This window comes from Onychostruthus taczanowskii, unplaced genomic scaffold (genome assembly GCF_017590055.1).
Source record: "Onychostruthus taczanowskii isolate IOZ18803 unplaced genomic scaffold, ASM1759005v1 scaffold28, whole genome shotgun sequence".
Lineage (NCBI taxonomy): Eukaryota > Metazoa > Chordata > Aves > Passeriformes > Passeridae > Onychostruthus > Onychostruthus taczanowskii.
Genome location: NW_024500128.1, coordinates 9407344 through 9422422, shown reverse-complemented (window position 1 = coordinate 9422422; position 15079 = coordinate 9407344). Strand labels below are relative to the sequence as shown.

General features: G+C 36.4%; 1 protein-coding gene across 2 annotated transcripts in view; it reads left to right on the top strand.

Moving 5' to 3' along the window:
- The window catches only part of LOC121337609 (programmed cell death 6 interacting protein), a 30348-nt gene that overhangs the window by 12326 nt on the left and 2943 nt on the right, over window positions 1-15079 (top strand). The window contains exons 6-17 of one of the 2 annotated variants that reach the window (XM_041407799.1): window positions 2864-2964; window positions 4638-4754; window positions 5570-5792; window positions 6516-6639; window positions 7265-7442; window positions 7861-7972; window positions 9041-9210; window positions 9933-10181; window positions 11465-11599; window positions 12471-12565; window positions 13866-13998; window positions 14378-14583. In XM_041407799.1, coding sequence (XP_041263733.1) covers window positions 2864-2964; window positions 4638-4754; window positions 5570-5792; window positions 6516-6639; window positions 7265-7442; window positions 7861-7972; window positions 9041-9210; window positions 9933-10181; window positions 11465-11599; window positions 12471-12565; window positions 13866-13998; window positions 14378-14583 — 1843 coding nt within the window. Of the gene's footprint in view, window positions 1-2863; window positions 2965-4622; window positions 4755-5569; window positions 5793-6515; window positions 6640-7264; window positions 7443-7860; window positions 7973-9040; window positions 9211-9932; window positions 10182-11464; window positions 11600-12470; window positions 12566-13865; window positions 13999-14377; window positions 14584-15079 lie in introns of both variants that reach the window. The other variant, XM_041407797.1, reaches the window with a different exon arrangement.

Sequence of the window (15079 nt, the reverse complement as noted above, 5' to 3'; positions counted from 1 at the left end):
GTCTAAGGTTCACCTGACAGAGTTCTTCTATCTGCTTTTTTACGTTCTTCATCTTCACAAATGATATTACTGAATTATATTTTTTCGCTTTCCCCCTTGAAAACAAAAGACTCTGAAATAACTGAGAGTACTAAAAATGATGTATAAGGGGTTTTGCAAGTACTCCTCTACTCCTCTGTCTAGGGAGTGATCTCACGAGAATTTAGAAAGAAATGACTGTGTTAGAAACCAATGAGATTTTCTAAGAGTTGAAGAGAAACAAATTCTTTTTGGTTGCTCCTGCTTTTAACAGAGAGACTCTTTGACCAATTCTTTTAGAATGCCCAGTTGATCTCAGAAAGAGAAATTCTGCAGGAGAACAAAAAATCATTTCCCTAGATGTTAAAGGTTGATTGTGAAATACGCATTCCAAGTCTAGCTATCTTAATACAACTACTAGAGAACTTAGGCGTCAAAGAAATATTCTGTGTAATGGTACTATCTTTGATACAAAATTTCTTACTCTTCTGCTCTTCTTTCTTTGTTCAGAAAAAGTTGCTCGTCTAGAAGATACAGATAGTTAAAGGTAGAACTAAGGACAGAGGTCAAATGTGATTGCCCACAAATGGCTCTCTCTCCTGACATAGTTTGGAATACTTTGGAGGAAGACCTGGGTTATCTGAACTGCAATGTTTCTTGTCTTCATAGGGAAGATACTTGAAAACTCTTGTAGCCTTTCTGCTTTTAGGAGAAGGTCAACAAGAAACTGTCATCCTTTAGCCAGCTGATAAATTATGTTTGTTCTTTGTCATGATGGTAGTAGTATTTTAGTCTCTGGCTGTTTGGACATTGTTTTGAAATAAATTAGTACAACAAATGCCCAAAATGTTTCCTTCAGGAATGGAGCAGGTGCTTCCCTCATTTTGCGTGACAAACAGATCGTCATCATCTTGATTTCTTCTTTTTCAAAACATGAAAAAGACAAAACAAGGCTAATCCAAACCCCTGGTGTGCACAGTGACCTGAAGATTTTTGTGATTACTCCTAAGACTCAAGTCTGACAGTGTTTTAAAGACAGTAAGGTTAATAATCATCTGATTATGAAGGCTGTAGATTTTGCTGGATTTAGGTTCTTTTCTTGGGGGGGAAAAACATTTTGTGAAGAACCATGTTTGACATGATTGCCTTCAAAAACCTATTTTTCAAGCACAAATCCTTCAAAGTTAGATCTCAAAACAGAAATTAAGCTTCTTGCTGCATTGACTATTTATCTTTGGCAAAAGCCAAATTAGTCAGTCATATCTAACTTCATTACATGACTACAAGTCAGTTATTTTAATTTCTGAGCCTTTCCTAATGTTTTCTTTAATTGTCTTTAGGTCTGAACACGTTTTCTGTTCTGAATCAAGTCTTATATTGCAGCTGCTATATTTTAAAGATACCGGGGTAAAAACTAAAGCTTCTGATGGTGAAAGATATGTTTTGAGTTGTCTGCATGGACAAATGAGCCTCCTCTAACATTTTCTTTGTTAATGCAAATGTGGTTAATATGCCAGTATTTTTTCCTTTCTTAATGGTCCAACTATAGGAAGGAAAATGCAACTACTGCATATTTGGTGGGGCCAGAAAGGAAAGTTATTTAGGTTTTTTGTGTGGTTTGGTTTTACTAAAAATGTGCTGCCCCAGACAGGAACATTCCAGCAAAGAAAGGTGATATATCTCATGAGCTACTTTCTCCCAGGTTTTCCTCTAAGTCCTCTTCCACAGTGAAAAGATCTTCCTGGCATATCTTAAACATGTTTACTTCATAGAAACTGAATATAGTATATCACAGTTCTTGTCTGAAATGTTGTACATAGACGTCTGAATATGCTGTTACGAGCAGACCACTTGGGAATTCTTTGGTCGGATTTTGGCAGATAAACATACTCTGCAGTTTCTAATCTCCCCACAGTCATGCTTATCAGTATGTCAATACCTAAGGATCACTGGGTGCTTGTTTCTAAGGGCAGCTATTTAGAGTGGACAGCCAGTGTTTGCATTGATTGCCTGCCTTGTCTTGGAAGGCTGAATTGCTAGTGCAGGCCAGAGGTTATCTTTATCTGTTTTATAAAAGGAGATAATCTCCAGCCTGCATTACCAATAGTGCATATCTCCTTTATAAAAGGAGATAAGAGAGTTGCAGAATGTTCCTATTCTAGCAGCTTTGGCTTCAGGAGCAGGATGAGGATGTGAGGCAGGGGACGCCACAGCAGATAGGCACATGCACTGATAGGAAGTAGTGGATATGACTTTGAGGAGCTGTGGTTATTTATGTCTAGAAGTGGTGTTTCTGTATTTGCTGTAAGCTAACAGTGGTGTGGACTGCAATGGAAATGACTGGTATCTTCTCTATTGCAGTTTTTCAGAGTCTTGACATGGAACTGGGTTAGGTGCAGATCCTGCTGAAAATAAAACCTATTTTGCTAACTAGATTTCAGCTAAATTCTTTGGCTATTGCTGCACAAGTGCTTGTGCTGGCACAAGGAAGGGCTGGGAGCAGGCTGCCAGAGTTATGAGTGGGACTGTTGTGGCTTTTACTGGCAGCTTGCCATTGGTTTGAGGTAAAGCATCATTCTTAATCCTGCATAAATGCTTGCAGCTGCCAAAAGATTTCTTGTATGACTGACTGAACCTTGGGTGTCATAATTGAAGTAGAAATTCTGGAAACTGCTGCTAGATGTCAAGAGGGAAGAATGGGATCCCACCCATTACATAGGTGTAATGTAAAGCTGTACACTTAAAATGCAATTATTGCTGTTTAAAGATGAAATAATCACCTGTTCAGTTGTAAAAATTTATGATTATCTTAATTGTTCTTTGTTTTTTCTCCTTCTCCCCACAGATAAAATGAAAGATGCTATCATAGCTAAACTAGCAAATCAAGCTGCAGATTACTATGGTGATGCTTACAAACAGTGTCAATATAAAGATACTTTGCCCAAGGTTAGTAACTCATGGAAATAATGTGGGATATGTTGTTATTGTGAATAACTGTTATTGTTTAGAATGTACTTAAAGAAAGAACTTAAAATGTATATTCTCAAGCTGCTTTCAAGGAAAATGAACCTGTAATTTGAAAAACAGTGAAGAATCGAGGGAGCAAAAGAGTGTGGGTTTTTTTTTAATAAGTAAGATCTTATTACAATGAAGTGCATTTATTTGTAATGCATTTCATTAAAGTAAACTTGAAATGGTTATGGTGTTATTTAGGGATGCAGTCTTAGAACTTAATGCCTTACTAAATCTGTTTTCAAACTAACACTTTCTGTTTGGGCTTAATTGGCTTCTTAGTCTCAGTGTGTCCATGTGAAATTTGCTCTCCTTTTGAGTACAGCATGAATACAGAGGTTTGTTCACTGACCTGTTAGTGAAAAATATGACTGGAAGTCAGTGTGTGTCTTCTGCCTGCCTTCTTTTGCCCTACCTCAAAGCAATCTCGATGCTTGTAAAATATCCCAATTTGATCTTGACTGGTGATTTGAATGCTGTTGGTTTTGGAAGAGGTAGAAAGATCTTTGTTGTGTTCCTTGAATGTTTCTCATGTAGGTATTATGTTCATGATGATTTTTGACAGTGACAGGCAGTAAGCAATAATAAAGCTGTTGCTTTATCTTTTGTTGTTGTGTACCTTTCTAAGCTGTAGCTCTGCTCCTTGTTCCAGTTGCAAAGTAATCTGTCAAGTGAGATTATTTGGAAGAACATAAGGTTAACACCAGCTCTGAGAACAGTTACATGTTTAGGAGTATGCCGTGAAGGTTGATTGGATGTAACTGAAACTCCTGTTGCAAGGCCTTCCAGACAGCTTTGTCTTCCAAATTTACCCTTTTTTTTTAATGTTATTTTTCCATCTCTGGGAGAGCAGCAAATTTGCAGAAATATGAAGAAGCAGGTCTTTGTATACTGAGGTCTTTAAAACATCACTCTGATTTTCCAGTGCTCCTTGATTTAAGAAATAAAACAGTAAGGCCAAATCCTTGATCTAAGACCATGTTTGTACTGTGCGCTGCAGTGTAATGTTTTCTTCATGTCTTGGTTGGTACTCCTGCAAAGATAAGTGCACTTATATAAGGTCTAAAAATGACTTTTAAGTTGCTTTCCATGTTGGTAGTCACTGGTCTTCTTTATTTGTTCTTTCATAATTGTAGTTGCTTTCTTGATAGGCCTGCTGCTGATTTGAGTGTAATTACTTTGATTAAAAACCAATCAAAGCAAAAAACCCCTAGAAGACCTATCTTTCCACCCACCTCCATTTCTTAAGAACACTGTCTTGGCTTTGTCTGGGGGTGTCTGGGTGTGTTCTTGCAACTGTCCTTTCTAATACATGCATGCATTTCTTATCTTTGAAGTAAATGTTGTGACTTCATGGCTTGGATTTAAATCATAGTTCATTTAAAATAATGAACACCAAGAATTTTGCAACAGCAGATTAAAAAAAATACTCAATCCGTGCAAAGCCACATGATCTCTGACATTTACCTCTAATGTTTTAACCTATCTAAACCATTAATTGGGTGAATCTAATTTCCTTTTCTTCTTCCTTTTTCTTCCTGCATCCCATGTTGTCTGTGGTGGTTATTGTGGTTGGACTTTCCCCTGGTCAGTATTTTTATTTCCAGGAGGTGTTTCCTGTTCTGGCTGCAAAGCACTGCATTATGCAGGCCAATGCAGAATATCATCAATCTATCCTGGCAAAACAACAGAAGAAATTTGGTGAAGAAATTGGGAGGTTACAGGTGAGTAACTTTTTGCTCTGAAAAATATGGAAAAACTTTTAATTCTGGAAAGCTGGGTTGGAGTTGTGAAATCCAAATAACTAAGAATGAAGTGTATTCAGAAATTGTTGAGCATGCTTATCACATGAATTGAATTATTATCAGCTGCAAAGATGAAAGACACCTTTCTAACTTTTGTAAATATGTGCTTTAGTGATTTTTGGGCAATTTGATACTGCTTGACATGTTAAATCTTTGTGTTTGCATAGGCTTCATATATAAGCAGATACGTTGATAATTTTTTCTATGTAATGTTATTAGAAATCCCCCAAAGGTTAAAATTCTGCCTGATCTATACCTAATTATTTTGCTGATATCCTGCTTTAAATCTGAGTAATTTAAAAAAATAGTACAAATAGTTCTCTTTTGAGTCTTTATAGTTTTTTGCCCCATATATCTGGTTTCTAGAGGGACTCAGATCTTGTAATGAATAAGGTCATCTCATATTTTAAATACAGTAGAAAAAAAAAAAAGCTAAAATGAACTTCTTCCTTCAAGTCTCCAGAAATTTATTTTTGTCAAATAAATATGTGAAATGCTGCTTCAGCTGATAGTGAAGATCCATGTGCATTATGTATCTACTGATATGCAGGAAATTTGACAGACTTACATAAGATGATCGTGTTGACATATTGAAAGTTACCGTTATGCATTTATCAACTTTGTGCAGGATGGGTCTTGAAATTTCTTTCCTGTATGCTCATCTGTTTTCTTAAGAATATATGAAAGGGAGAAAGAAAATTTATTATTTGAACTGTATTTAAAATTTTTTTTAGCATGCAGCAGATTTGGTGAAAACAGTGGCATCTCGCTATGATGAATATATAAACGTTAAAGATCTGGTTGACAAAATCAACCGTGCACTTGCAGCTGCTAAAAAAGACAATGACTTCATTTACCATGACCGGGTTCCTGACCTGAAAGATTTGGAGCCCATTGGAAAAGCCAGTCTTGTGAAGTCTACTCCGGTTGTTGTTCCACTCAGTCAGAAATTCACTGGTAAGCAAAGTGTGTGGAGTGCACAGGGTAATTGTTACCTTGTGAAACACGTGGTCAACAAAGTTCATTTGTACCTTTCAAAAATAAACATTTACTTTTTGCATTCTGTGAAGTGTACAGCTGTGTTTTTGAAACTGCTGCTTTCGTTCTCCAGTTTGTTGTTGCTGTTCTTGATGATAAGTGTAATAAAGCACAGGTTGAAAATTCTGATCTGAAATGTACAATTTTCTTAAAGATCTTTCTAAGATTTTTCTCAGCAATTGTATTTTCTGTATGTAACTAATATTTTTAATTTCACAAGGAAAAGTTCTGTTGTGCAATATTAACTAACCTTGTTGCTGGTCTCCTATAAAGTTGAAAAATTTCAGTTTGTTGGCTCTACAGATGAGTTGTGAAAAAATTCTCTTAACTTTCTCATATTTTTCTTTTAATGAAACAAAATTAGAAATGAAGCCTTAAGGCAAATGTAATTTGTAACCCTACAATTGGTGTAAATATATTGTCTTTAAATTATTTCAAACTCAATTCAGCCTTAAAAATTGAAATCTAAAGGCCTTTAAAAATAGATTTTTGTTTTTAAGATATCCTGGGGGTTAGGAGGAAAGTATCTTAAACTGTTTAGGTCTGTTTCTGTAGTACAATATGTACAAAAAAGCTGTGAAGAATGTTTGTGCTTTTAATTTCATAATGCAACTTGTGTAATTTATGCTACTCTAATTGCAGACCTGTTTGAGAAGATGGTTCCATTGCAAGTGCAGCAGTCTGTGAGTGTTTATAACCAGAGGAAGGCAGATCTGGTGAACAGATCAATAGCCCAGATGAGAGAAGCCACAAATCTGGCAAATGGGTAAATATGGCTTCTTGTTAAGTTTCTCAAGTGAGGTTGTACACGGCCTGTAAGCCCTGGGTGCCTTGCAGCCTGTAGATATCCAGATTATAGCAGTGTTTTTTCATTACTGTATGGGAGGCTGGCAAATTTAAACCATAATAGGGGGATTTAAAACTACTTTTCTGTAGGTGTTAAATCTGAAAGCTTATTAAAAGCAATTGGTATTTATTTTTCTGCCATCTTTCCTTATTTTTTAGGAGTCCAACACTTACTCAGAACCAGTACCATGAATCTAGAAGGATTTCAATATTCCAGTGGTCATTAAAAAAAACTTCTTTAAAATAAATAATTATAAAAACGTTGTACCAAGTTGAGAGATAGCAATATAACTTAAAGCAGTTGTTTCTTTTGTCTACCAGTCACTACCTAAAATGTGTGCCATGTTTGTGAGTGCTAAAAGGCTAGAATTTCTTTAGCTTAAGAGCTTTGAAATGTATTCTTAGTGAGGTGTATGTTTGAAATGTCAGCCTAGGAGTACATTGCACTCCATTTCCATTATAATTGACTGTGATTGCTTGTTTGTTTAGGTAGCAGTGTTATTTTCAGAATAAAAGTTGTTTATTTAACACGTTGACTTTTTCAGTGTGTTGGCTTCCCTCAATCTTCCTGCTGCTATTGAAGATGTGTCTGGTGATACTGTTCCTCAGTCTATTTTGAACAAGTCTAAGTCTGTGATTGAGCAGGGGGGAATTCAGACTGTTGATCAGCTGATCAAAGATCTGCCCGAACTGCTACAAAGGAACAAAGAAATTCTAGATGAAGTAAGCCCAAAAGCCACTACACTAAAATATTCATAAAATACATCTCCACTGATTACTTTGCTTTAAATGACAGTAGAAAAAGTGCATAATTATTCAAATGCTTGTAACTTTAATAACACTTTCAAAGTATGCTATTTAAGTCTTCAGCCCATACAAAAACTTGCTGTAACTGTGCTGTCACATGAGGATGTTTCCTTACAAATATTTTCTTTTTAAACAAGTTGGTGGAGAGGGGGAAGCATTGGGAAACATTCTAAAGAAATTTGAGTGATTAGTCCCTTTCATGCCTGTTTTTTATTTGTCAAATTATATTTAGAAGAATGTATAGGCAGTTTTTGTTTTCTATACTAGCTACATATTTTGAAGCTATTTTATGTTTAAAACAGCTCATAATGCATGTAACATTTTACTCTTGCAGTCCCTGAGATTATTAGATGAAGAAGAAGCTACAGACAATGACCTGCGAACAAAATTCAAAGAACGCTGGCAGAGAACACCTTCCAATGAACTCTATAAGCCTCTGAGGGCAGGTACAGTCCATGTTTCATGCTTTGGGTTCTAAAGATGTCCATAGTGTAAATTAAAGTAGTTTTCAGTGTTTTGATATTACCTATAAATACACCGATTACAGTTTGAGGCAGGTTATGCCAAAACATCCTGATTGCAATCTGCACTGTTACCTGGAGCTGAAAGAGGATGTGACAGCAGGGAATTTGCTGCTGCTTTTGCACTCTTGGTGTGTACGTGTATATTGCATATAGGTAAAGTCTTATGAAATAAGGCTCTTGTTGCCCTTGTAAAATCATGGCTCAGGCTACTTAGGCTAAGTAGAAGGGAACTTTAGGAGAGTGACTCAGCTGGAATAGGGGTAGAGAGACATGAGAGATGTGCTGCATGACTGCCACATGTCCACATTGTGGTGTGTGGAGGTTGATTGACTTGGGCTTGTTGTGCCTTAAAAGTATATAAACTGATAAGTGGCTAACTGCTTTAAAAGGCCTGTTTTTTTGCAATAAAGCAGCTCTCCTTTGCATTGCCTGGGGATTCTGAGTCACTTGCTTTGTATGTGTGCATGCTGAAGTTTCAGAAGGCAAATTAAATGAAAAATGCCTGCCCTCTAAGGCTCTAGTTTCAATTGCCTCTTAAATACCGTATTTATTTTTTCCATTAGTGTGTTGTCTCTTTAATGTGGTGGGGTTTTTTTACCCCCAACAGTTAGGTCAAACTATTTAAAACCATCACTATATCGTGCTTTCTGTGTGCCTAATATGTGTTGTCTTTGGAAGTGAACAAGAGACTGATACCATTGACTTGGACTTGCAAACTTAGAGGTTTAAATCTGCAGAGTAGATCAAACCAGTGTTCGTTCATATACCTTTGTATGCTTCACAGGAGAATTAATATGGGTGCCTAGTTTATGCACTTCTTAAAACATAATTTGGAAGCTTAAGTTTATATAAAAGTCTTACATATTGTGCAGGCTTTTAAAAATGTGTGATGAAAAATTTGTGCTGAAAAGCACAAAAACTGCTCAGGTGGAAGATTGGTCAGAACAAATTTTGAAATGATATAAACTCTTTTCTTCCGCATGCCTCCAGAGGGAGCCAATTACCATAATATTTTGAATAAAGCTATGCAAGCAGATGGGCAGGTGAAGGAGCGCTATCAGACTCACCGGGATACGATTGCACTTCTGTGTAAGCCAGAGGCAGAACTCAACGCAGCCATACCTTCTGCCAACCCAGCAAAAACACTACAGGGAAATGAGGTAAAGCAGTGAGATTTGTCTCTATTTTGAATAGAAGTGCTATTTGTCTAACAAAGTCAACTTGCTTGAATTGGGAATTTAATTTGTTTCTGTCTCAGTTGATACATGAGGTAACTAACATTTGGAAAAGAGGTTGACTTCATGTTTAAAATCTTCTTGAGCATAGTTTGTCAAAGTTAATGTGAGCAAAGTCAATCACTGTGGACAGCAAGACTGGTTGACTATTATAAAAGGAGCAATGAATATTTTTGTTACATAGGGAAGTGCGATGTAATGCTCAGTCCTTGGGACAACATAAGACATGGCTCAGTATTTTAAAGTATTGGGCAATTACACCAATTTGCTTTTCAAGAAGTTAATGGCTCATCTACAGCAATACTACTATTTTTCTCATAGTAATTATTAGAAGTCAGTGGGTTTTGCTGCCATCTTAGAATATCCTATTAGAAGGTATCTGATCAACTTAAAAAAACCCCAAACATTTTGCAGTAATTCAGCAAAAGCAGGCCTGTAGAAGGGAATATAGATTGAGAAATGCTTGAAGATCTTTTTTTTTAGTCATATTTTGTCCTGGTTTCTCACCTTAAACACATTCATAAACAAATATGCAGAAATATTACCAGCATCAGTGTGGAATGCAAGATGGAAACAGGTTATTAATAGGTTATACCTCCCCAATAGTTCCTCTAAATCTGCTAACTTAGGACATTTATATTGTCTAGGTTGTTAATGTCTTAAGAACTTTGCTGGCCAGTCTGGATGAAGTTAAGAAGGAGAGAGAACAACTGGAAAATGACCTGAAATCTGTAAATTTTGATATGACAAGCAAATTCCTGACTGCACTTGCGCAGGATGGTGCTATAAATGAGGAGGCTATCTCTGTGACTGAGTTGGACAGAATTTATGGAAGTTACACGCAGAAAGTGCAGGAGTCCCTAAAAAAGCAGGAAGAACTTCTCAAAAACATTCAGGTACAACACTTTGCATGTTTTCCTTTCTCCTAAACTAAGAGCAATGATACTTCTACCTGTCTAGTCTCACTTCGCTTTCTGATCTGTTTTGCTTTTTATTCTGTCATATGTCAGTTGATATTCCTTTATGCCTCAATCACTGAAAAATACAGAGATGTCTTTGTGTTCACTAGAAAGAAATGGGAATGTTTAGCAGGCTCTCTTTACAGCTCCAGTGTAAATTCTCATGGACTTTTTCTTGGCATAATTCTGTAGATGGTTTTGTCCTTGAAATAAGCTTAGTGGTGTGTTAAAAAGTTGTTGGGTTTTTGTTTTTTCTCCTCACTCCGTTTTAATTCTTCCTGGGATAACAGGACTCGTGTTCTTCCTGTCTACTAGATGACATTTTAGGTCTCTGAACTACAGCTTGGTTTATTCCTAATTGCTCTTTACAATATATGCTTGACTTCCAGTATGTGCAGAGCTCTTTGAAGTAAAACTTAATAGCATTTCCCAAAGTTTATTTGTAAATTCAGTCTTAAGTTATAAATTAAGAGATGGGTACCTGAATGTGAATCTGGTAAAAGAGGTCTTAGTGCTTGGAGAAAAGATAATGGCAGCTCGAGTAATGATGGAGACTATTTCCAAGTGGAAAAATATTTTCTTAAATGATCATATACACCATGTTTAGAAAGGATTTTATATTTGGATATTTTTTAGCACAACATAGTTAAAAAATCTGGATGGGTATTACTTTAATGTTTGACTGTCCTGGAGTTCAAGTTTCTTGGCTTCTGGCAGTTGAAACAGTCTTTTAAAGTTTGCTTGTTTATTTTCCTGAAAGAAATGAGATGTAAATACGTGATCCTTCTGTAAGTTTTCCCTGTCCTTTTAATAGTTTGCCAATGTCAACCAAATTTGAAGTAATGCCTCTTAAAAATACTGATTTTACGTATGATTTTATGAATATCAATGGTAGTTAGTACAGGAGAGAGCCTAATTAGTATAGCCTTGGAAAGACCGTCTGCAGGATGAGCTTGAGAATTATTAAAGGCAGCCCACAACAGAGCAGGTTGATACCTGCTGCCAGTGAATTAACATATGTACATTCTGAAATATACATTATAATAGTCACTGCACTTGGCATGTAGCAAGAATGGAAGTCCAGTGTGGATGGGAGATGAGGAAAAGCAGGTATTGGGGAAAACAGAAGCAATGACTAAGAGGAAAAAGAATATAAAACATGCAGAGTCTTACACAGAACTAGCTTGCATTATTTACACTGTTTATTCTCTTCTTTTAAGAATGCACATCAGGATTTTTCAAAGATGAAACACTCAAACAATGAATCTAATTTAAGAGAAGAAGTCTTGAAGAACTTAGCTGTAGCAAATGACAACTTTGTGGAGCTTGTAGCCAATTTAAAAGAAGGCACAAAGGTATGGTAATGCTTTACGGATTGAAAGGACATTTTATGTATACAATGAGATGTGAATCAAAAATCCTAATAAACTTTGGAGACATTGTAGCTGACAAGTGCATTTTTGAGGATTTTACTACTGAAGCGAGGACAGTGAATTGCTGGAATTTGGATTGTTTCAAGAGCTGTGAAATGTTTCTTTGCTCCTACCTGAAAAGTAAGCTTTTCTGAGCAATAGGATAAGTTAATTACAGCTGAGTAAATGATGCTGAAGCACCCAGATGAGCCATTTTATCTAAGAAATTCTTGCATCTGTTCTCCCATGGTATTTAATCACCTTATAAAATTGGTGTTTTAAATGTTGTTACTGCATATGTGAGAAATAATGAAAGCTGTATTTAGCTTGCTTTTTTTGATCTAGGTGTCTGGAAGGTGTCTTATGGGTTCTGTACGAAGTACTTTTTTGCTGGTTTATTGATAGCTCATTAGACAGAAAAAACACAACTTCTGAGATATCTATACAAATGAAATGCATGGAACTGAGAGCAATAAAATTAAAAATAAACAATTATCCTTTACAAAATTAAATAGCCCGTCACCAGAAGTGGTCTAGTTTTGCTCTGGTTTTAGTATGTTTTTTTTAGTTATCCAAACTATTTTATATTTACACACACACACAATTCTGTATTATTACAGTGATGGGCAACGGCAGCTGACTAATTTTGGTTTTGAAAAGCACAATAGAATGTACTAGCAAACCTTAATGGAATGACAGGTTCTGGGCACTGTAATAGTACAACACCTATAACTAGATCAATATATAGAAATATGCCAGCATGGAGTTTGAAAGTATTGATTGAGCATATTGTGTTTTTATTTTTCTTCACTAGTTTTACAATGAGCTGACAGAAATCCTGCTGAAATTCCAGAACAAGTGCAGTGACATTATCTTTGCTCGCAAGACTGAAAGAGATGAACTGCTCAAGTAAGATTTCAGTGTTTTGTTTAAACATTGCAGAAATGTTAAAGTATTTATCAGAAATTTATCTTTGGGGACGTGTTTATTATGATGAAATGAGAAAGGAAGAATAGGTGTGGTAAGCCTGTCACTTCTTTACTTTAATCCTGGTCCTACTCTCATCTCTCCTAGGAAAGTGATAGGAGAGATAAATGGAAAAATCTACTTTGAAGTCTGCTCTATTGTTCCTATGTGCAGTTCAACACAAATCTGTTTCATGTTAGGTTTCACTCTCTGTTCTTTCTGGCATGCATTTGTTAGTTATTTTTTATTCTGTCTTTTGAGGAACTTCTGATTTCTGCACCCTTCTCCTGTTGTCAATTTAGTTTGAGAAATCAGATGCTTCATCATATGATTTCCTTCCATGTCTTCAGCATGATAGGAGAATAGCATCAGTATTCTACTGTTGTGCAGTCTGCTCTAGTCTCATACTTCATCATTGCTTAGATATTGTGGATTGCTTACAATGTTGGGGAGAGAAGCACATTTTGTCCTTCTTGTGAGGAAGAGTGTTTGATGTTGTTGCCCCCTATATGAGATCAGACATAGTATAGTATGTTTCAGATGTGATTTTAAGGCTCTTCTCTTAAGAGGAAAGCATAATTGAAAAGGTTTGCCATTTAATTAGTGTTCTTTAGCAAAGCATGTAGCCTTTTATAAGACGACTTGTTACTAAAATTTTGGTTGGTGAAGCTGCAGTTGTTCTGTGTACTTGCCATCTTAAAAATGGGTTGCTCAACCCTCAATTTTTACCTTTGCAAACTTGATCCTTTGTAGAATTGTTACTTTTCATTTGGGCTCTGTGCTTGTAAACAAAGTCTGAGTTACAACCCCTTCTGCCTTTATTTGCCTTCCTATATTCATGTAGTTTGGAAGCTGTTAGGCTGCCTAACTGTGGCAGAGACCTGAGTATCTCACACCTCTGCAATGTTTACGTTCAGTGTTAAGGCTGTAGGGTTAGTGTTGATAGAACATTCTGCTGAGTCTTGCTGTGCTCTTTTACTGTTTTACCCAGTACTGAGTTAGAACATAAACACATTATTAGAAACTAAATGTAACAGTTAATCAGAGAGGTGGCTAGAGGATGGTTTTCCATCACCTCTTGGAGGTGGAAGTGATTTGGACTCCAAATTTAGTTTGAGCTAGCTCAGTGATCATGCTTTAAATAGTAGACTTACTCTGCTGCATCTTTTTGGCTTAACTGGCTGCAGTGTATAACAAGCAATTCTTAAACTAAGTTGCATGTTTGCTCTTTTGTTTTTAATAGAGATTTGCAACAAAGCATTGCTAGGGAGCCCAGCGCTCCCTCCATTCCACTGCCTACGTATCAGACCACGCCAGCAGCAGGAAGTAAGCCAGCAGCATCGCCTGCTCCCACTCCAGCCCCAAGAACCATGGTGGTAAATACATGCTGCAGAATTAGTGGGTTGAAAATACTGGGTCTGTACTTGAGAACTCTAAACTGATCTGTAATTCATGTGTATCACTCCTTAGTATACTGGTGTGGTTGGAAATGTGTTGAAGTGAAATAGAGGGCAAAATCTTAAGGCTTTTCAGAGAGGTGTGTTATGTACTATTCATGCTCATCATTTCTAGATTTGAAATTAAAAGCTTACTGCCATTTAGATACTTTGCATTATCTGTATTTTGTCAAAATATAGACGAAATATAGAATGTCTGTTTAAAATTAAAATAAAAATGAATTAATCCTATAGCCACAGCTTTTGATTCCAAGACTTTGATAAAGAAGCTCCAGCTTAATTCACTTTCTCTTGTTAGGGAACTAAACCACAGCCACCAGCACGGCCGCCACCACCAGTGATTTCTGCAGCAAGCAGTTCCTCTTCTGCATTAGCACCCTCTGGAGCACCTGCAGCTCCTGCTGCTGTTCCAGCTCCTACTCCAGGAGCCAGTGCACCTGCAGCAAGCACTGCACCTTCACAGGCACAGGGACCACCTTACCCAACTTATCCCGGTTACCCAGGGTAAGTTATAGGAGCACTTAAGCAGATTTTTTGTCATCCTGTTACTTAAAAGCACTTTTTCTTGTGTGTAACATTTTAGTGTTAGTTATTGTTGAAGGTGTGTTTGCTGTTTGAGGGAAGGGGTTATTTGGTTTGTTAGTTTTTTAGTTGGTTGGTTTTTTGGTTGGTTGGGGTTTTTTGTTTGGGTTGGGTTTTTTTTTGTTTTTTTCTTAGTTTTAATTGTTTTAATTGTTTAACTCTTGTAGGAATTATTTGCTTGTACCTTTTGTGGGAAGGTACATTTTAAGTGTTTACAGTTCATCTTTTTTAAAGGAGAAGGAAAATAGGGCTGCATTTCCTTAACCGTGGTTTGTTGATTATTGCCAACATTTGCATAATCATTTGGTGGTGGTTATCTCAAAACTGTTGGCATATCTTATTTTTCAAGTCTTTAGTATGATACTAAGATACTGAAAAATACAGAGAAAATTCCAGTTGAGTAGTGCTTTCTTCTGAT